General features: G+C 43.6%; 3 protein-coding genes across 5 annotated transcripts in view; 1 reads left to right on the top strand and 2 right to left on the bottom strand.

Moving 5' to 3' along the window:
* Window positions 1–23,105, top strand: part of KCNIP1 (potassium voltage-gated channel interacting protein 1) — a 916,677-nt gene that overhangs the window by 620,810 nt on the left and 272,762 nt on the right. The window contains exon 2 of one of the 3 annotated variants that reach the window (XM_075342296.1): window positions 19,935–19,979. The exons of the other annotated variants lie outside the window; for them this stretch is intronic. Coding sequence (XP_075198411.1) covers window positions 19,935–19,979 — 45 coding nt within the window. The remainder of the gene's footprint in view (window positions 1–19,934; window positions 19,980–23,105) is intronic. 3 annotated transcript variants of the gene reach the window in all.
* LOC142303263 (uncharacterized) lies at window positions 7,454–11,405 on the bottom strand. Its single transcript, XM_075344500.1, has 2 exons — window positions 7,736–11,405; window positions 7,454–7,540 (listed from the first exon to the last, which is right to left on the bottom strand). Exon 1 carries the CDS (start codon window positions 10,772–10,774, stop codon window positions 8,111–8,113), a length of 2,664 nt encoding a protein of 887 aa, XP_075200615.1. The 5' UTR covers window positions 10,775–11,405; the 3' UTR covers window positions 7,454–7,540; window positions 7,736–8,110.
* Window positions 11,411–13,102, bottom strand: LOC142300907 (uncharacterized). The gene is made up of 2 exons (XM_075341917.1): window positions 12,975–13,102; window positions 11,411–12,779 (listed from the first exon to the last, which is right to left on the bottom strand). Exon 2 carries the CDS (start codon window positions 12,572–12,574, stop codon window positions 11,411–11,413), a length of 1,164 nt encoding a protein of 387 aa, XP_075198032.1. The 5' UTR covers window positions 12,575–12,779; window positions 12,975–13,102.

Genomic DNA, 23,105 nt, shown 5'->3' with positions numbered 1-23,105 from the left:
ATTGCTCCACCTGTAGGGAGCAGTACCATCATTGCTGCCATTCCATCACCCCAGAGGCCTCATACAGCAGCGGCGGCTTAATAGCCGCATACCACAGGTGGCGTCACGAACACAAACTTTATTCACCCCCAACACTCCAGCCATATTTAATTGACACCCACCAGGGCCACGGAGTCGGGCCCCGCCACCACTGACGACCCCCGGACTAGTCCGGCCCGGCACTGGGTGTCCCATAGCCCTGGAGTGGGCGAGTCAACTTTGGCGTCATGAACAGGATAACGTGCCCGGTCCCACCGGGTACTGTGTGCCTTAAAGAATCGTGAAATAGCCTGTGTTTTACTGTGAGAAACTGCCGCCATTGAAGCCACTGAGCGCAGAAAGAAGGGGGGCGTGTCTGCAGAAAGAGCGCGAAAAGAAGCCCCGCCCCCTTGTCTAAGAAGAGAGCGCGAAGCAGTGCCCGCTATGGAGAGCGGAGGAAGAAGATATGGCGCCTAGAAAAGCTGGCTGGCTGGCAGAACGAGTCTAAATGCCAGACCAGCAGATAAAGAAAATGTACCTGATTGCAAGCGGAGCGGTGCCGGCCGTGATGGGCTGAGCGCCAGTCTGGCGCCAGATGCTGGTGCAGCCTCCGGCCCCGCCTCCAAGAAAGGAAAGGGTGCAGCCGAGTGGCGTGGTCGAGCACCCGAGCAGAGTGGTAGAAGACGGTCCCCAGGCAAGCAGCATGGCGGAGAAGCTGCGGCCAGACACCCCGGCGACCCAGAGGCTGGAGCCTGGACTGGAGTTCCTGAGAGAGGAAGTCGAGCTCCTCACCCGGAGGCTGAGTGCCCTGCAGGCTGAAGTGGGACGGCGGGTGGAGAGCGCAGAGCAGAGAGCGAGTGCCGAGCAGAACCAGGCGGCAGCAGAAGTCGTGGGCCACCGAGAACAGGCCGCGGTACTGGACCTGGGTAAGCTGCATGTTGCCACTGCCTGCCCGAGCCCCTGGTACGGCGAAGTGTCCCTGCCTAGCCCTCCTGCAGGCTTGCAGGAGGCGTCCGCCGACCGCACCCTAGCCACAGCATGCCCAGCAGCCCCCAGCAGCGCAGAAGGCTCCCAGGCCTCAGCGGGTCCCGATGAGTTGGTGGGCCCCTTGCCGAGCCCTCCTACTGCCCTGATGGATGCGTGCTCACTTGGGGTGAATTGGGATGCCGCTCCGGTCCGTGATCTGGGACTGGCCCGGCCCCTGCGCCCTGCCGAAACCCCGCTGGCAAAAGGGATAGCCTGCGCCCGCCAAGTGGAGCTGTTCCAGCAAGAGCGGGAGCTCCGGGAGGAGAAGCGGAGGGCCGTGGAGGCGTCCAACCTGGCCTCAAAGGCACAGATCCGGAAGGCCCGCAAGGGATCTCAGGGCCCAGTGAGAAGGGGCCAAGTGATTGACTTCAGGCAGACGGCGGGCTGGGGCTTCATCCGGGAGCCCGGCCTGGGCAAGGATGTCTTTGTCTCCCACTGCGACATTGAGGAGCACTTGACCAAGGGCCACCCAGGGCACGACGTCCAGCCCGGCGACCAGGTGGAGTACACACGGCTGATGGGGAGCCGTGGCTGGTATGCCCTGAGTGTTCACATCTTGCGGGAGGAGGCAGCCCCAGAAGAACCGGAGTGGCGCCGCACTATGCCAGCGTGCAGTACCACCCCCGCCAGCAGCACTACCTCAGAGCAGGCCCAGGCCGCAGAACTTTGCAGCAGGCCTGCTACAGCCACTCAGGAGACGCAGACCAGGATCTCCATAGCCTATATGCTGCCTAGGGCCCTGCCAAAGCGGGACCCCAAGGACCCCAGCACTGAAGAGTGAAAAGAAAGGAATGAAGATGTAGCAGAACTGTATATAGCCCCTGTCTGCCCCTCATCCTTTTTGAAGATGTCCCTTTTGTTTTGCCCTTATGTTCTTTTCGAAGATGACACACTTTCCTGCCTTACTGCCCCTTGTGCTTTTCGAAGAAGTCACCCCCCTTTTGTTTATGTGTTACCGGGCCACGGAACTGGAATGTGGTCCCCGGTGAATGTGAGTGTGTAAATGTGTCCTGTGTTACCAGGCCACTGGACTTAGTGGCTGGTTCGTTTTCTTTGCAGCCCCCTTAAATTAAGAAAGTTAAAAGACGTTTTGGGCCACTGGACTGTGTGGTCAGAAGATCCCTATGTAAATAGTTGCACCTGTTGTGCCCCCTACCAAAATTATGGTGGAAGTGCCACACCGTGCAATGGACTGAAAGTGCACACTTAGAGTTTCTTTATAAGAATGTTTAAAACGTTAAAGTATCTGTGCCTCCCATAAAGGGAAGAAAAGTTTTATTGTTTTATGTTATGCATAACAAAAATTTTGCAATTCCTTCCACATTTTTCTGTTGTTTTTCAGCCCGAGGATGTGCTGGGATTCGCTGTGGGGGAGTGTGGTGCCCCTGAGGCTTCCATCGCCACAGGAACATTGCACCCCATCCAGCGGTGTGATGTACCATTCTGGGTAAGGAAAGGAGTGAACGCCGGTTCCCAGGCAAATCTACACTACACCCATTGTTAGGTACACACTGGGACCAGGGACAGTGGCAGTAACCCTCCCATGCTGCATGCTGGGAGGGGCCATAAGACCCATCCCTGCTCCTATAGGGTACAGCTTAGCAACTGGGGAGGTGGGAGGAGCCATCAGAGAGCAGACAGGGAAAGGAAACTCAAGTTTAGTCAGATAGAGAGAGAGAGGGGAGAAGGAGGAGGAGGTCTGCGGGAGGCAGACGAGAAGGAGAAGCAGAAAGAAAGCTCTAGTCAGACAGGAGCTAAGAGAAGAAAGTGACGCTTCCTGGTGAAGAACCTGGGACTCAGAGGGTCCAGGTGACACCAAGCAGAGGAAGAGAAGGGATCCCAGGGCCACAGAGAGCTTTTGAGCTGGTGGCCTGTTCCACAGGAACATCGGTGGAGGGATCAAGCTGCAACAGGGGACGGTCCCTAGAAACCGGAGGAGTGAAAAATTATCTCCAACAGTAAAAACCGAGGCCCAGGGAAAGTTGCAAACTCCCAGGGCCACAGCCCACAGCAGAACCTCTGGAAAAGGGGCAAATAACCGCCAGGCGAGCTCCCAGCCCGGAGGCTGTTGTGGAGGCCGAGCCAGGTTCATCCTACAAAGGCAAGGTTTAAGGAGACAGCTGCAGACAGAGACACCTGAGAGAAGGGTACCGGCTTTCATTCCAGGAATTACCCAGGATCGGCGGAGGTCCCTGACAGTGGGTCTCAGCAGTCCAGAGGCACCAGTGTGCTTAAGCCAAGGAAGTGTGAGTAAAGACCTTGGAATTGCACCCTCTGGTGTTGTCTCAGTTATTGTCGCCTGCATAGACTTCCACCACACCATAGACTCTCACGAGCACCAACTCTGCCCCGGGGTATTGCTCCACCTGTAGGGAGCAGTACCATCATTGCTGCCATTCCATCACCCCGGAGGCCTCATACAGCAGCGGCGGCTTAATAGCCGCATACCACAGGTGGCGTCACGAACACAAACTTTATTCACCCCCAACACTCCAGCCATATTTAATTGACACCCACCAGGGCCACGGAGTTGGGCCCCGCCACCACTGACGACCCCCGGACTAGTCCGGCCCGGCACCGGGTGTCCCATAGCCCTGGGGTGGGTGAGTCAGGCCTCCTGAGGAACCCGTTCATGGGTGAAACGTGTTGAGGCATCAGGCATGGTCTCAAAACATCAGTTGAGATAAGTAATTTTGATCCCGTCACTTGTCCACCTGCCAATTGTTTTTGAATCAATTAATTTTGCACATTATCATATCTTTAGACACCGTCACTTTTTTCCTGGCAGGGATTCTAGGGACAGTGAGGGAAAGTCGACGGTGAGTGGGGGCACCACAGCGACATCCAGGGCACCGACCCCTGCTGTCAGGTAGTGCACAGGAAGGTTTATTGCATTAGGGTCAGCCATCTTCTTTCCTGTGCACTTAAGTTTATGTTAAGTTGGTTTAATCACAGTGTTGGTTTTAAACATCTTTAATAAAACATTGTATTTTAATAGGGAAAGATTTATACATATTGTATTTTCTCACTATCCTGACAGCATTCTTCTACCCCAATTCCTCTACACACAATAAATCTGCTCTGAACCTTTGTAAGGTCCTTAGAAGGAACAAATCATGTGCTAGTTCTTTATTTATATATATACTTATAAATTACTTAAAATGACATTGCCTCTTAGGCATCTTTTTTGTAAGCTAAACAAACTCAGGTTTTCCAACCTTTCAATGTAGGAGAGGCCTTCCAACCAATATAATAATCTAGTTTCCCAACTTTGAACTTTGAACATACTAAGGCCTTAATATTCTTTTTAAAATGAGACAAAAACTGTATCCACCATTAAAGATGTGCCCTTACAATTAAATTATAGAGGGGTTAATATATATTGCAATCACAGGATTTTATCTTTTTCTTTATACACCCTAAAATCTTGTTCACTTTTGCAGCTGGTGCTTGACATTGAGTACTGCTGCTCAGCTTACTTGTAACTAGAATAGTCCTTCTCCAACTCTGTAATGTAATCCCTAATCTTTCAATTTAATATACAGTTGGGTCCAGAACTATTTAGACAGTGACTGAATCTTCCTGATTTGGGCTCCGTATGCCACTATTTTTATTTAAAATGAAACAACTCAGCAGTGTAAACTTTCAGGTTTAATTAAATTGGTTGAACAAAAATATATTGTGAAAAGTTTAGGAATTGCAACCATTTTTCTACAAAGCCTCCTCATTTCAGAGATTCAAAAGTAATTGGACAAATCAACTTTACCATAAATAAAATGTTCCGTTTTAATACTTTGTAGAGAATCATTTACAGGCAATGACTGGTAGTTTTGTTTCTCTTCCATTGACTGCTCCTTTGACGGCATGTTGTGAGTTCACAGCAACAACTTCCAAATGCAAATGCCATACCTGGAATCAGCTCCCGACCTTTTACCTACTTAATTGCTGATGGATTAAGGAAGAAATAGCCCATGCAGCTCATTAAGGCGTTTTTGAGATAATTGTCCAATTACTTTTGGTCCCTTGAATAAAAAGGAAGCTACATATTGAAGAGCTGTAATTCCTAAACCCTCCAATTAGGATGTGAATACCCTCAAATGAAATATGAAAGTATACACTTTAAGCCCATACTGATTATATAATGATATCTTGAATGTGTTTTGGTAAACAACTAAAATAAAAAAAACTTATGTCACTGTCCAAATATTTCTGGATCTAGGTGTATAGGCAGCAATAGGATTACTCCAGCCTTGGTGCATTACTTTACATTTATGAATATTAAACCTCATTTGTCATTTGATTATTCATGCAGACATCTTATCTATATTATTCTATAATATTATACTGTCTATCTTGGTTTTTTTATTATCATACGTAGTATGAGTCATCAGCAAAGACAGACACTTTACATTCAATCCTACCCACAATGTCATTAGTAGAGAGGATAAAAAGAATGTGGCCTAGTACTGATCCCTGAAGTTCCCACTGCTGACTTTAGCTCCTTTAGAGAATGTAGCATTTGCAACAACTTTGTTTTTTTTCCCTTAAGCTTTTGCTTCTTACCCAGTTGCATATAGTTTCCCCTTGTCTCTGATGATGGAGATTTAGTATAAGGCTATTATGTGGTACAGTATCAAATGCTTTGGCAAAGTCCAGATAACTCACATCAGCTGCAAGGCCAACATCTAGATATGCATTTATCTCCACATACAAACTCAGCACATTCCTTAAACATTCTTATTTTTCATAAATCCATGGTCTTTGTCAGTTATTATAGTTTTCTCTGCAATATATTTTTGCAGGTCATCTCTTATAATGCCGTTGAAAACTTTGCACACCATTGATATCAGGCTTACTGGACGGTAAAAACACAAAAAAGGAATTTAGTTCAGCTCACCACTCCAAAGCAGGTCTCTCCAATTTCTGGTCCGGTGCACGGAACAAGTGGTTTGGCTACCACAGCTAAATAATCAGTCACATCAATAGGAGAAGGGGAGGAGAGAATATCCAGCACCAAAGTAATATAAAGATTCTTTATTCAAAATTCATAAAAAAAGTTAATTTCAACCAAGTGCAAAATATATTTACGCTTGACGCGTTTCGGAGAAAGTAGACTCCTTATTCATAACCAACATAACAGTTATGTTGCTTATGAATAAGGCGTTTACTTTCTCCGAAACGCATCAAGCGTAAATATATTTTGCACTTGGTTGGATTTAACTTTTTTTATGAATTTTGAATAAAGAATCTATTTATTACGTCGGTGCTGGATCCTCTCTCCTCCCCTCCTCCTCCTGATGTGACTGATTATTGGCGGTAGTTGCTTGCATCCACCTTCTATATTTTCTTAAATATCTGTACCATGTTAGCCATCCTCCAATTTTGTGGCACCAACTCTTTTATAAGATAGTCCAAAGGGTGCTTTACACGCTGCGATATCGGTAACGATATATTTTCGGGGTCATGTCGGTAGTGACGCACATCCGCCGCCGTTACCAACATCACAGCGTGTGACACCAATGAGCGACGATCAATGAGCACAAAAACGTGAAAAATCGTTGCTCGTTGACACGTTTCTCATTTCTTTATTATCATTGCTGCTGCTGGTACGATGTTGTTCGTCGCTCCTGCGGCACTACACATCGCTATGTGTGACACCGCTGGAGCGACGAACATCTCCTTACCTGCCTCCACCGGCAATGCGGAAGAAAGGAGGTGAGCGGGATGTTACATCCCGCTAATCTCCGCCCCTCCGCTTCTATTGGACACCTGCCGTGTGATGTCGCTGTGATGCCGCACAAACCGCCCCCTTAGAAAGGAGGCGGATCGCCGGCCAGAGCGACGTTGCAGGGCAGGTAAGTCTGTGTGACGGGGTAAGCGAGGTTGTGCGGCACGGGCAGTGATTTGCCCGTGTCTCACAACCGACAGGGGTGGGTACGATTGCTTGCGATCTCGCCAGCGAGATCGCAGCATGTAAAGTACCCCAAAGAAGATGAGATGTGTCAATTAATGAGCTTTCACAATATCTGTAGATTAATGCCGTCAGTCTTGGGGCATTGTCAATATCAAATACTTAGATGCACCATACTCATTCTTGTCTCAATTTAGCTTTATTAGATGGTGAACTTTGATTTCTATCTTGCTGAATGATACCTAAGCACAGACAGTTCATTGAAGAACACAGATGAAAAGTGTAGGTTTTCTATCTCAACCCACTATTGTATTAGTCCTGTACAATTATTTTTATGATCATCTTTTAAAGCACCATTCTAGTGTTTTATATTTTTTTGGATTGGCGCTTTAAATGCAAGTCCCCTGCCTCCTGTCTTATACTTATCCTCTGGCGTTTTCATCTTTTTTCAACACTGCTTGTTCTGGCACCCTCAATCTGTGCGTTGGAAGACGAGTTGACAGACAGCTTAACTCTTTCCCATCAATGCATTGACTCGGACGCTGGGGGTCCTTTACAACTTTTATTAATGAGATCAGTATAAAACTACAAGAAATAAATGAAAATACTAAGTACAACATACAACATATCTGAGTTACATAGCATTCCATTTGATACAGGACATGCAGGGTAAATGCACTACATGGCGAATACATATTAGCTAATGACAGGATAATACTTGCAGAACAGACCAACTACATTATAATTTTGATGAGCCCTAACCAGGGGATCATAACTCACCGACTGTGCTATGTAGAGGCAAACATAAGGAGCAGAGATCTGGAGAGATATTCAGCATGCAGAATGTGTGTGTTCATGTAACTGAAATGGCTGCTGAAGAAGAAGGGGCAGAGCCTATGCAAGGTCTGATGGGTAACTACATAAGCCTTGGTAGGACAATTTTCATTGCACAGTAACCAGTGAAACATTAAACTAACTGCAGTAAGACAACATTGTCAACAGATGGCGCTGTTGGATATCACTGGACAAGTGGACAGTATCAATGTCAATTACTAAATGTAATCTTATTACTTGGCATAATAAAATAATTATATGCATTTCTATGAAGGCATGACACTCCCCGTCTGGCATCCGGGGGAATGCCACAAACTTAAACTAGAGCAATAGAATAAGTTCAGATACAGGTCTAAGAAACAGCTTTCCACTTTGCTTGGGAATCTTGATTTCCACTTTCCTGACCTGTCCGTCTTGACTTGGGAAGACCTTGGTTACCAATCCTAGAGGCCACTCGTTCCTTTTAGACTGAGTGTTCTTCACTAGGACGACATTCCCAGGTTTCATGTTGGGTCTACTATCTTGCCATTTGTCTCTTGTCTGTAATGTAGAGAGATATTGTTTTCTCCACTTAGTCCAGAAAAGGTCTACTAACATTTGAACTCTTTTCCATTGAGATTTGTACAAGTCTTTTGTAGTAAACTCTCCAGAAGTCGGCATACTCACATTAAACTTCTGGGTGAGGAGAGTTGAAGGGGTGAGCAGAGATAGGTCATCAGGGTCATTGGATATGGGAACCAGTGGTCTGGCGTTCATTATAGCTACTACCTCGGCCATGAAGGTTGTTAGAGTCTCATGAGTGAGCTTCGAAGGACCAAGTTGCAGAAAGATGGAATCGAGGATTCTGCGAGCGATGCCGATCATGCGCTCCCACACACCTCCCATATGAGATGAGTGCGGTGGGTTAAAGGTCCACGTACAACCTAGTTCTGAAAGACGTCTTTCTACTTGGTTAATGTCCAGATTTGAGGGAATCTTTAGTTCACCACATGCTCCTACAAAGTTAGATCCTCTGTCAGAGCGTATATGCTTTACATGTCCTCTGAGAGAAATGAATCGTCTGAAGGCATTTATGAAGCTGGATGTGTCCATTGTCTCAATGACTTCTATGTGTACGGCTCTAATACTCAAACATGTGAACAAGACGGCCCAGCGCTTGCTGTTTGCATGTCCTCCCCTAGTCTGACGTGTGACAACTGACCAGGGACCAAACACATCGAGGCCCACGTTAGTAAAAGGAGGTTCGGTACTCAAACGGTCTGCTGGTAGGTCTGCCATTTTTTGGGATTGACAAGAACCACGGAGTTTCCTGCAGATGATACATTTGAAGATGACTCTACTCACAAGTCGCTTAACTCCTGTTATCCAGAAACCCGCTTCCCGTAGGGCTCCTTCAGTTATCAAGCGCCCTTGATGTCTAACCTGTGCGTGATAATGCTCAACCAGCAGGAAAGCAACATGGCCGTGAGGAACAATGATTGGAGTACACTCGTCATTTTCAAGCTTTGCATTTGAAATTCGTCCCCCGACTCTCAGCAGTCCTTGAGTATCCACAAACGGGTCCAGTTTTTTAAGGGGACTATCTTTTGGGACACTTCTGTGGTTCCGGAGGGACTCTAGAGTCTGGGTATAAGCTTCATGCTGTACACAACAGATGATTGCGTGTTTGGCTTGCGTGAGCTCTTCCACTGTGTAAGCTTTATGACAACGATGCCAGCCTTTGCATGGAGCTGGTCTCGATTGTCTGTTTTTAAAGGATCTAATGACATGTATCAGGCAAGTCAAGGCTCTGTAGGCCGATCTCCAGGTAGAGAATCTGAGGAAGCGGCTGGAATCAAGGTGCCTGTTGGTGATCGTTGTGCTAAGTGTGGAAACTTGAGGCTGTAGCTCTACATCTGATTCGGGTTCGAAGAGTTCATGTGTATGTGTCTCGTGAGCAGTGGGTACTGGTTGATACAGAAATGCAGGTCCGACTAGCCAGTTAGTGTCTTTGAGGCGTGGTGCCGATACCGCTCTGGTCGCATGGTCTGCAGGATTTTGGTCGGTTGGTATTTTGAATATTTTGTCCATGAAAGCAAAGAAATGTACCTCCATTTCTGGCTTCTTTGAGAAACTTGGCTTTAAGTAGGTAAGGCGCTTTAGTGCCATCTCTTTGTTGTTAGGAAGACAGGGTCTTTGTGGCTTGAATGGTAGTGGAGCCACCCAGCTGTCGTTTTCATCCTTGTGAAATCCTTGATCCATTATCTCCAGGAAGGTCTCATCTTCAATGGAATGGGCTCGTTTATAATCTTCTTTGGTCTTTTGAAAGACAGCGCACCCTAGATGATCTTTGTCTCCGTCGCACAATTCATCCATGGCGTATCTGTCTTTCCCACCATCTAAGTGTGCTGAATTGGTGAGATTTTCCTTCACTGGGAATTTGTTGGGGCAGGGTAGGAAAAAGGATGGACGGCCACTCTCCAATGTGTTCGTGTAGAGAGATTGGATGTTGTTCGGCTTGGGAACTTTTCCGAGGCAGACGTCCCCTATAACTACCCATCCTAGATCTAGCTTCTGAGCGTAGGGCGAGTTATGAGGACCGTTTATCTGTTTCCTCACCTTGTGAACTCTGATGATGTCTCTCCCCAGCAAAAGGACCAACTTGGCTTGGGAATTAAGTGCAGGAATGAGATGCGCTATGTTTCTCAAATGGGGATGGTGTAGTGCCGCTTCTGGAGTGGGTATCTCTTCTCTATTGTTCGGGATGGCATTGCACTCGATTAATGTAGGAAGGGGTAAGGATGTCTTCCCATCTAGGGATTCGATTTGATAACCTGTTGCCCTCCTGCCAGATTCTTCACTCACTCCTGTACATGTTTTCAGTGAGTAGGAGCAGCTAAGTCCCTTGATTCCAAAGATGTCAAAGAAAGCTGAGCTGGCGAGTGATCTATTACTCTGGTCGTCGAGTATAGCATAGAGTTTAACCGCTTTTTCTCTGTAGCCCATAGGGTAAACTGTAACCAGACAGATCTTTGAGCAGGATTTGTTAGTGAGACCTTCTCCACAAACTTGAGTGCACTGGGGTGACACTTCAGGAGGTGTACTGTCTGTCTCCTCCCCGCCGTGCTCTGTAAGTCGGTCGATGTGCGTGGAATTCTGTGGGGCTGGTTCTGGGTGTAGAGCTGTGCTGTGCTCTTGACTGTTACACTCCGAACAAGTGATACTGGCATTGCAGTCTCTAGCTAAGTGAGATGTGGATGCACAACATCTGTAACATATGTTGTTTTCTCTGAGGAAGATTCTACGGTCTTTAAGAGATTTTCCTCTAAAACTCCTGCACTGTTGCAGTGGGTGAGGCCTTTTGTGTAGGGGGCACTCTTTGTCTGGGTCAATTGTTAGTGACCCTTCAGGTTCTGTTGTACTGTGGGTCTTGCGTGATGAATCTGTAGCAGACACATTAGTTTTGTGTACAGTGATAGGTGAGCCTCGAGGGTTGCGTACTGGAGCAGGCTTACCTGTTCGTGGGTTGATGGGATCTGCGGTGGATAGGTCAAAGCTGGGATCATTCCTGATCTTGGCTTGCTGGCGCACAAAATCTACGAAGACATGGAATGGAGGAAACGGCACGTTGTGACGTTGTTTCTAATCTGAACCCCGGTTCAACCATTTCTCTTGCAGACTGTAAGGCAACTTATTCACTATGGGTTTAATACCTCTGGCTGCATCTAGGGACGCGAGGCCTGGCAGGTCTCCTTCAAACTTGGCGACTTGGAGTTCTACCAAGAGGTCGCTCAATTCTCTTAGCATGTGAAAGCTCTTATTAGAGATCTTGGGAAAGTCCTCCAACCTTTTGAAGAGGGATTCTTCTATCCTCTCTGAAGAGCCATAGCACTCATCAAGTCTCTCCCATAACAGGCACAAACCTTTGCTCGGGTGGTTGATGCTGATATCCCTGATGCGTTTTGCATGTTCTGCTGATTCGTTTCCTAGCCACTTGACCAAGAGATCGATCTCTTCATTGGCAGAGATGTCCAGGCCGGCCGTGGCGTTTCTGAAGGAAGCTCTCCACGCTCTGTAACTTTCAGGACGGTCGTTAAACTTTAAAAGACCTTTGGTGAGTAACTCACGGCGTGCGAAGAACTTGAGGAAATCTGGTAGCTCTTGATTTCTGAGAGGGTGGTCCTGATACATGTTGCTATGATGAGGTCCCAGTGAGTTATTGTTGCCATCAAATACGTTGTCGCCATGATAGTCACCATCGGGGTCCTCCATTTTGGGACGGTTCGCTGTGTAATAGGAATCTACAAACTTGGGTGCAGGTGACACTGATGGTGTTAGGTGGACGGAATTACCTTCATGCTTAACATGGGATGTTTGTTGAATGAAGGTTGATGGCTGAATGGCAGGATTAAGTCTCTCTCTTGGAGCTGAATGTAGACGGTCGTCTGATGCGGTATGCTTTAGTACGTAGTCTGAAGTGCGTTGTGAGATATCCCGATGACTGAGTTCGGGTCCGAGCCTTAACCTGAAACTTTTACTGTCGCTGCGTGCTGCTTCTTCTAAAGCCTGTACTTCAGCTTCTGCTGCTGCTGCTTCTGTGTCTACAGCAAGTTTTGCAAGGTCGGCTTCTAGACGTGCTTTTTCTGTCTTTAATTTCAACTCTTGTTCAGCAAAGGCAGCTCTCACTTTGGCGGCTTCCGCCTTCGCCCTGGCGGTGGCAATTGCAGCGCTGCTCACAGACTTCCTTGAAGCTGACGAGCTTACATGGGAGCGTGTTACATAAACTTCAGATCCTCTATCTGACATGGTGTCTGTATGCGGCTTGACTGCTCTCTGATAGAAGTCGGCGTCTATGCTTCAACCCCGTTAATAGCAGTCGTTTTACTGTTCTGGCACCCTCAATCTGTGCGTTGGAAGACGAGTTGACAGACAGCTTAACTCTTTCCCATCAATGCATTGACTCGGACGCTGGGGGTCCTTTACAACTTTTATTAATGAGATCAGTATAAAACTACAAGAAATAAATGAAAATACTAAGTACAACATACAACATATCTGAGTTACATAGCATTCCATTTGATACAGGACATGCAGGGTAAATGCACTACATGGCGAATACATATTAGCTAATGACAGGATAATACTTGCAGAACAGACCAACTACATTATAATTTTGATGAGCCCTAACCAGGGGATCATAACTCACCGACTGTGCTATGTAGAGGCAAACATAAGGAGCAGAGATCTGGAGAGATATTCAGCATGCAGAATGTGTGTGTTCATGTAACTGAAATGGCTGCTGAAGAAGAAGGGGCAGAGCCTATGCAAGGTCTGATGGGTAACTACATAAGCCTTGGTAGGACAATTTTCATTGCACAGTAACCAGTGAAACATTAAACTAACTGCAGTAAGACAACATTGTCAACAGATGGCGCTGTTGGATATCACTGGACAAGTGGACAGTATCAATGTCAATTACTAAATGTAATCTTATTACTTGGCATAATAAAATAATTATATGCATTTCTATGAAGGCATGACACTGCTCATATTCCGCATTGCCATATTGTGCCTGTAACATCTGACTGGCTAGAAGTCAGATGTTACGCTAGTTCAATCCAACTCTATGAGATCCAGAACAAGGCTCTCATAAACTTGCCTTGATTTGGGACCTTCAACACACTCCATAAAACATCGAAGCTTCCGGCAGGTCTCAAATAGCTGGGGACTGACCGGAGTTCTACTGGAAAAAGATGAAGATGGCAGCAAGTGAGTATAAGACAGGGGGCGGGGAACTTACATTAAAAGCGCCACTCTAGTGCTGAAAGGAAAAAAATGCTGGAGTGGGGCCTTAAGGGGCCAATGCCATGCACACGTCACCTCTGAGCGCCATTTTCCTTAAGTTCACTGATGGTCCAGAGGCGTCCTGTGCATAGATGAGATCTTGAGCTGAGAGCGTCCTCTGCGCACGGGTTGACTATGGGCATCATTATTTGAAGCTCGCACCACTTACATTTTCAGGATGGCCCCTGCCTTACCGCCCGCAGCGAGCACCAGCACCGCCTGCAGCACTGCGCACAACCCACAGCATTGCCCTTGCCTCCAGTGACCATTCTCCACCACCCCCAGTAAGCTACATTTGGCTTATAAGATGCCCCCCTGATTTTCCTCACAAATTTATAAGGAAAAGTGTGTCTTATAATACGAAAAATACAGTACTTATATTGTTTTTTATTTTAGAATCATTAGCAATTTGTTTCTCTGTAGCTAACCTTGCTAGCCTGATTTCATTTTTACATTTCTTACTGAGATCTTTACACTTCTGGAGTGCTATTTTTGACTTCTCAGCTTTCAATGTTTTTAATTCCTTTGTTATTCACTTATTATACTCCTTACTGCCATATTTAATTTTTTTATTCACCTGGACAATTTCTTACTAGAGGATATAAATTTTGTACAGTATTTTAGTAATATATCTTTAAACACTCTCCATTTATTTGCAGTATCCCCAGTTAGGCTGTGTGCGCACTTGCGTAATTGCATGCATTTACACTGTTTATTGCACTGCAGCGTAAATGCATGGGTCCTGCATCCCCTGCACAATCTATGTAGATTGTGCATGATACGTGCGCATGTTGTTTTTATGAACGCAGCGAATTGGGTGCAACATTTTGACCCAAATCCGTGCGTTCAGAACAGCAGCATGTCAATTATTCTGTGCGCTATGGATGCAGCTCCCACTCTATGGTGGGGGCAGCATCCTGAGCGCTTGAAATCGGCTTTTTTTAACAAAAATACTGCATTCATTCTGCAGCGATTTAAAGCGCACATGTGCTGTCAAATCGCTGCAGAAGAATCAACAGTTATGTGCGCATGAGCCCTTACAAGGACATGATCCCAGTCTATAAAGCTAAGCTTTTCCTTTCATAAAGTGAATGTCTTTTCTAAAATTCCAGGTTTTTTTGTGTTTTCCCTTTGAAATGTTTTATTAAATATTATATTAAAACTTACCATATTATGGTCGCTTCTGCCCAAATGCTCAAGGACCTGCAGATCTGATGTTGTATCTGGTCTATTTAACAGGACAAGATCTTCTCTGATTGTGATTGATTGAGACAAATAGTTGCCTTGAATTGTATTAAGGGGGCTTTACACGCTACGACATCGCTAATGCAAACTCGTTGGGGTCACGGAATTGGTGACGCACATCCGGCCGCATTAGCGATGCCGTTGCGTGTGACACCGATGAGCGATTTTGCATTGTTGCAAAGACATGCAAAATCGCTCATCGGTGACATGGGGGTCCATTCTCAAAAATTGTTACTGCAGCAGTAACGAGGTTTTTCCTCGTTCCTGCGGCAGCACACATCGCTCCGTGTGACACCGCAGGAACGAGGAAGGTCTCCTTACCTGCCTCCCGGCCGCTATGCGGAAGGAAGGAGGTGGGCGGGATTTTACGTCCCGCTCAGCTCTGCCCCTCCGCTGCTATTTGGCGGCCGCTCAGTGACGTCACTGTGACGCCGCACGGACCGCCCCCTTAGAAAGGAGGCGGTTTGCCAGTCACAGCGACGTCGCCGGGCAGGTAAGTATGTGTGACGGGTCTGGGCGATGTTGTGCGGCACGGGCAGTGATTTGCCCGTGTCGTGCAACAGATGGGGGCGGGTACCCACACTAGAGATATCGAGACCGATATTGCAGTGTGTAAAGCCCGCTTTAGTGTAATTTCTTTTTACATTTTTTGTTAAGAACATTAAATTCACCTGTCCAAAAATGATGATGTAGCAATAAATGGCAAGTATGTAAATGATTTCTAATATAGCAACAGTCCACAGTAAAGTTATGGTATGTACAGTTGCCTAATTGATCTAATAAAACACACACAGATTTAGCCATGGTAAAATGAACTCAGATAACACAGCACTGAGATATCACAGCACAAAGTGTAATCTGACACCTAACTTGAGATCAAATAACGGCTTTTTCTATGTTAGTTTATCTTATTCCGTTTAAGTGAGATCATTAAGTTCGCGAAAAGGTGCATTATTGGTTCAATTAAATTTGGCTACAGCTGTGTGCAAAAATGAAAACATCTATAATTTTGAAAAATTGTATTTATTTATTCACTTAAACACTATTCTCCTTCCCCCTCTGCCCCCCCCCCCAACAAAAAACATAACCAAGAATGCAGCGCTGGTTAGGTGCACAGACGGAATGGAACACATGACAACAGTTGTTGTGGTACGTATGGTTGATGAACTGGACTATTAAAACTGTTGTGCAAAACAAACTTTCTTCTTATTTTTGAATATTTATTTATTTTTTTAATTGTCCTCAAACCCTTGACAAAAATTCTAGAACCTTAAAAAGATACATAGGTAAAAGCCAAGGAAGGAGCATATAAAGCGGCCATAGCATAAACTGTTTTTGTGTGTTGGTGAATTGGACAAGTACAACAATAATGCAAACTATTAAACTTTTTTGTATTCTACTGTATATATTTGTTTGTTTTTCTTACTTTTTTCTTTCAAATTTCCATTTTTCGTAAAAAAGAAAAAAAGAATTACCGTAACCCCAAAAAACCTAGGTAGTTACATGTAGGTACAAACCCAGAAAAGTATCGGCGGCAACAGCATGTAGTATTACCATGGGGTGTACAGTTTCTGAGTATGACTGGTAAAATAGCTCTGCAAAAAGTAGATTGTTTTCCCTTTTAAGTGTCCCTTAAAACTTTTTTTTTTTTAAAATAAGCAGTCTTTGAGAGATAGACAATTGGAAATAAATTTAAATAATCTTGGTAATTTTTCTTAAAATAAAAATAAAATTACCCTTGAAAATAATTTCAGGACCCTTAAAAGCCACAGGTAGGAAGAAACGTACATTGGATTCAGTAACAGCACATAGCATTTCTTGGGTGTGTATAGTTTATAAATTTGACTAGTAAAAAAGGTAAGTACATGTATAGTCCCATAAAAAAGTATTTTTTAAGTATCCTGTAAAATTTTCCACATTTTTTAATGTTATGCCCACAAACATAAAGGTATTCTATACGATATTTCAACACTAAGTAGCATTTATTTTTAGAATAACTACAACTTTTTTCTGTGAAGGTGGGTTTGAGAATCTTAGGGATCAAACATCATTATGAAAACCAAGGAACAAACCAGACAGATCAGGGATAAAGTTGCGGAGAAGAGGAAAGCAGAGTTAGGTTATAAAAATAGCCCAAGCTCTGAACATCTTACTGGGCACTGTTCAATCCATCAGCCAAAAAATGTAAGGAGTATGGCACAACTGCCCCCCTACCAAGATATGGCCATCAGTCTAAACTGACATCCTGAGCAATGAGCGCTCTAATTACAGATGCATCCAAGAGGCTCATAATCACACAAAAGGACCTGGAGAGATACACAGCTCAGTTGGGAAAATCTGTCCACAGGACAACTGTTAGTCATACTCCACAAATGTGGTCTTTATGTAAAAAGTGGAAAAAAGAAAGCCATTTTTGAAAGCAAGCCACAAGAAGTCCTATTTGCAATTTGCCAAAATCCATTTAGAGGACACAGCTAGTATGTGTAAGAACATGCTTTGGTTAGATGTGACCAAAGTAGAGCTTTTTGGTCTAAATCCAAAATGTTATGTGTGATGGAATATTTACACTCCACCATGAAAATATCATCTCCACCTTCAAACATGGTGGTGGCAACATTATGCTGTGGGTATGCTTCAGTAGAGTCAGGAAAGCTGGTTAGAATTGATTGGAAGTTGGATAGACCTAAATACAGGGCAATCCTAGGGAAAAAAACTGTTAAAGGCTGCAAAAGACTTGAAACTGGGGTGTACCTTTCAGCAGGACAAAAACCCTAAACATACTGCCAGAGATATAATGGAATGGTTTTACCAAATCATATTTATGTGTGCGAATAGCCCAGTCAAAGTTCATTCCAAAATCTCATTGAGAATCTGTGACAAGACTTGAAGATTGCTGTTCATCCAATCTCATTGAGCTACAGCTATTTTACGAAGCAGAATGTGTAAAAATGTCAGCTTTTACAGTAGTTGTGCAAAGCGGTAGAGACATACCAGAAAAAACTTGCAGCAGTCATTGCAGCAAAAAATGGTTATACAAAGTATCGACTCAGGGGGGCTAAATACAAATGGACATCACGATTTTCAGATTTATATTTTTTAAATATTTAGAACAGCATGTTTTATTTCCTTTACACCTCACAAATACTAGATACTTAGTGTTGCTATATCACATAAAATCACTATAACATACAATTACGTTTGTGGGTGTAACGGGAAAAATGTGTAAAAAATTTGACAGGGTATGAATACTTTTTCAAGGCACTGTAGTTACAAACCCTGGAAGTAACAATAGACCAGCATTGTCATGGGGTTAGTTTCTAAATTGCACTAGTAAAACAAGTAAGCAGAAAGTAAAACTTGTTTTTTTTGTTTTAAAAAGTAATGAAAAAGATATAAAATAACCCCCCCACTCTCCTTTAAAACTGTTTTTAAACAAACAGACTTTGTGAGAAGGACAATCGCATTTAAAATTCAATGATTTTGTCCCTTTTTGTGTTTATAAAAATAAATAATAAAACTCTTTAAAAAAATGCAAAACAAATACAAAAATATGTTAATTATAGCATGATAAGCAAACAAGCACACATTCTCAGTATTTTTTTTTTCAGTAGGAAAATTAGAACTATGGGGATTTGTACAGCTCTTCACATTTGTAGTGCACTAAGAGTGGAAATATAATGGTGTATTTAAGGTGCTGTACGGCAGTATATTACAGATTAATGAGTTCACAGTCACACAGACTCTGCAGATCCAGCACCTCCCTATAACTTGAATCTATCTATTTATATTCATAGACTGAGAATTTACTTCCATTCACTATGCTCTCCATATTTGTAGTAGCACACCATAGTCAGAAATAGGCCTTCTTATCTCTATATGTTATATAGAGCTGTACACTCTGACCTCCTATTCCTATGCTTTAATATCATAAAATGTCTATTGTTTTCCCTGCCCCATCTTTTATAGTGGCTGTGATTCCACCTTGATTGGCTGCACTAGACCATGTGAGGAAACAGCTGCAAGATGTAATGTGAGGCCACTCTCTAGTTGATGTAATGTTCAGCAATGTTTAAAATGGTGCTGTTCTTTTTAGCAATTTGCACCAATCCAATCACAAATTGTTTGATTTTTCTGAGACCGAAAATTTTAATCAAATTTGACTCAAAGTTGATTCACAATAGATAGATTCAATGAATGTTCTTAAATCAATTTCATTATTTTAATACTTCCTCATTATCGATGTCCCTTTCCAGCTTTGTGACTCTTTTCGGTGATTTTTCTTACTCCAGAGCATCCTTCCTATGAAGTGGTGCCCAGAACCAAACTGCATATTCCAGATGATGATATACTAACACTTTGTAAAGTGGTAGTAGGTAGTGATAAGTGAGCACTAAAATGCTTGAGTGCTCGGTGCTCGAATTGAATAGGTTGGATTCTCGGAAGGGCTCGACTTGAGTAACGAGTATAATGGAAGTCAATGGGAAACTCAAGCATTTTTCCAAAGGTAAGAGGAAGGCCTAGGATGAGATCTCTCTTTCTCTTTCTCTCTTTCTCGTTCGGAAAAATGAGAGAGAGACTATGCTGACCAGGAAATTGAGCGTATTGGGCACACGCACAATACTCAATTAAGTATTGGGCATCTCGACACCCTGATACTGGATCGAGTATCGAACAGTGCCGAGGAGGTTAGTTCGTCATTAGTAGTAGTACATCCCTGTCCCGCAAGTCCATGCCTCTTTATGTGCAAATATCCTGCTTGCCTTAGAAACAGCTGATTGACTTTGCATGCTGGTGTTTAGTCTATGGTCTATAAGTGCATCCAGCCCTGCTCAGCAATTGACTCCCAATTCTACTTCCCATGTGATGCATTTTTTGATTCATATAAGTTGCAATCGCAATATAATGCATGTGGTACGTCTATCGTATTTGCTATACAGTTTAGAAGACTGCACAGTTTGTTTGTTTTTTTATTGTATTTTTTGGGGCGGGGGGCTCAGAGTGGAAATTTCGCTGCACAGGGCCTTCCAGTATTTTACCAAGAATAAGAGTATTCTACTGTGCATTATTTCTTTTACAGGTCAACTGTATGTTATGGACTACGTGCCTCGCCAAAACAAGTCAGGTATTGGATTTTTGTATTTCTGACTTGCTGGCTAATTCATCGGCATCAGAATCACAACATAGTCCATGGAAACCATTTGCATTAATTCATAGCTTTATGTCAGCTTTTCGTGTTCTTGTTAAAATAGGAAAGTTTACAATCTTTATGATATTATGGACAGTTATCAGTGCATAATGATACTCTCCTCACACTTTCACTAGGTATTTATAGTCAGTTTCTGTTTTTTTTGTAGAATTAGCAAATCCAGTGTATAAAAATTAGAAAACCTTACTGATCAAGTCAACGTGGGGAAGAAGCACTTATCATGATGAAGATTAGTCCTGTCCATCATGGATACTGTCATTCCAGTGTAAACAGAATCCTGTTTTCTGGAACAGTTTTTGAGACATATCATGGAAATGAAACAATGATTTTTTTTTTGTAGTCGAAATCTAACATATTGTACTTTTAATGAAGACCTGTAAGAAAATTTTTCATTTTCTTGTTGATCTAGACATAATTGTGGCTGCAGAACAGAATAAAATATTTTTGGTTTATTTTATTTTGCCTTTGCATTGCAGATGTATTAACAATCAAAGTACTTGGAACCTAATGAGTTAAGCCCAAGTGGACATTATCATAGAGCTTTCACTGAGGGCATATACATTTTTTCTCCTCTATTGTGTTTCCTACACATAAGCAGGCAGAAACATACAGGAGAAAAAGAACACACCCCACATTAGCTCAGAACAGGCTAATCCTGTTTGAGATGATATGACAGTCTGCTCTGCTGTCACCGGAGAGCCATTACAAGCTGCCAATTTAATGTGAGCCCAATAGACATAAGTGTGGTTACTGACATCATTGAGCTCCCATGTCTGTTCAGACAGTGTAGAGGGAGAAGTAGTACAGCAGAGGTCACAGTGTTGTAAGAGGGGAAGAGATGATAGAAATGTTTTTAAGAGGACACAGCTAGAATCAGTTCTGCTGCCCATTTCCCCACACTGACTTCTGTGACCCTATCTGAACGGTATTAGTTATATGTGTTTTACTACCAACAATTTCTAATCATGCACAAGGTTAGACCAGGAGATCAATAAATCAGGGCTTTCGGTCATCACATCTTATATACTCAGAAATGTGCTCTACGTCTAAGTTATGGTGGGGGCATGTTGTTCTTTCCCTAGAGTGTTGAGAACTCTGTGATAAATCACTTGTGGACTTTAAGAAAATTAACTCATTAGGATATATATTTTGATTGCTAATACAACTGGTGAAATAAGTATTGAACACATTATCAAGTTTTTAAGGAAATATATTCCTGAATTCTTTACCAGATGTCAGAAACAACCCATCCAATCCACACTGGCAAATAAATCAAACCATAGATGTCTATAAATTAGGTTATGTGTAATAATGAGAAATTACACAGGGAAAATGCATTTAAAGGAAACCAATCACCAGGATTTTCATACATAACCAAAAGCCAGTGCTATACTGGCACTATTAGGCTGATTCTATACATACCTGTAGAGGTCAGCTCGGATGTTTAGGCTTTCAAATCCAAGAAAGTAAAGTTTAGAAAATCAGCAGCTTCTTGAGTGGCATTTGCAATGGAGCAAATAATATATGGGTGGGTATTCATATGGATTCCCACCCCCCTGCCTGTTCTTCCTCCCTCTCTGTTCACTATGATCTTATACAAACAGATCACTTTGCTTAAGGATCTGTGGTGAGGTCATTCCCATGTGACCAGAAGAGGTGGGGCCTCAGCCAACAAAGCTGGATACCAGGTCACATGGGTATGACCTCACGCAGGTCCTTCAGCAAAGTGAGTCGTTTGTAAAATACCATATAGAACAGAGAGGGAGGAACAACAAGCAGGGGGGCGGGAATCCATAGGAATACACACCCATATATTATCTGCTCATTTGCAAATGCCACTCAAGAAGCTGCTGATTTTTTAAATTTTACCTTCTTGGATTTGAAAGCCTAAACATCCAAGCTGACCACTACAGGTATGTATAGAATCAGCCTGATAGTGCCACTACAGCACTGGCTTTAGGTTATATTCAAAAATCCTGGTGATTGGTTCCCTTTAACAAATGAAGAATGAGAGGTGTAATAGAGCCATAGAAAATCATTACAATAGCTGAAATATACCATTAATTAGAAAGTAATACTGCCACTTAGTGAAAAATAATATAAGCTAGTTTAACTAATGACCTATAAAAAGGTGTCTCATTACCAAGGTGCCACACAAGAAACAACTTATGATGGGTAAAACCAGTGAGCTGTCTCAAGACCTTTGCAACTTTATTGTTACAAAACAAACTGATGGCATTGGTTACAGAAGAATTTCTAAACTATTGAAGATTCGAGTGAAGATGGAAAGAGGACTGTTGGAGCCATAATTCGGAAGTGGAAAAAAAATAATTTCACAAAAAAAGGCCATGACCAGGTGCTCCCTGCAAGATTCAGACAGGAGTGAAGTGTATTATAAGAAGAGTTGTCCAAGAGCCAAGGATCACCTGTTGAGGGCTACTGTTGCGCTCATGTACCTGGTTTGGGGCCACATTACTCCAGGCTTTGCAAGTAGCCTGGCTTATTTCTGTATGATGAACTGCCTTGGCCTATTTAATGGCTTCTTCGACTCACAGCTGGGCCCTAGTATTGATGGAGACTAACCATGTTTGAGTAAGTTCTGAGAGATTGAGCTGGAGTAGGTTTGTTTTGCTGCACATTGGCTTCTAGTGACCTCCATAAGCCTGTCTGCCACCTACACTGGGTCTTTTGACCTTCTGTCTCATATCTGCCTTCAGTGTTTATTTTTCTTTTGAGGTTATTAGACTTCCCAGTTAAGGCCCCTTTACACACTGCAACATTGCTAGCGATATCGCTGTAACGTCACCGGTTTTGTGACATAATAGCGACCTCCCCAGTGATATTGCAGTGTGTGACACACATCAGCAACCTGGCCCCCGCTGTGAGGTCGCTGATCGCTAGAAGTCATTCAGGACCATTTTTTGGTCCTTTGTTTCCCGCTGCGCAGCATGTATCGGTGTTTTTGACACTGTTACAACGATATCATTAGCGACCCAGCCCATAGGCGTGCTAGCGTTCCATTTCCAGTGAGGTCGTTCTGCA

This window comes from Anomaloglossus baeobatrachus, chromosome 4 (assembly GCF_048569485.1).
Source record: "Anomaloglossus baeobatrachus isolate aAnoBae1 chromosome 4, aAnoBae1.hap1, whole genome shotgun sequence".
NCBI classification, from domain to species: Eukaryota; Metazoa; Chordata; class Amphibia; order Anura; family Aromobatidae; genus Anomaloglossus; species Anomaloglossus baeobatrachus.
Note: the sequence above shows the minus strand (reverse complement) of the source record. Positions and strands in the feature narration are given on the sequence as shown.

Excerpts from the sequence above, each read along its gene's own strand:
- LOC142303263 (XM_075344500.1), bottom strand. The coding sequence starts at position 10,774 with ATGGGCTACAGAGAAAAAGCGGTTAAACTCTATGCTATACTCGACGAC.
- LOC142300907 (XM_075341917.1), bottom strand. The coding sequence starts at position 12,574 with ATGTCAGATAGAGGATCTGAAGTTTATGTAACACGCTCCCATGTAAGC.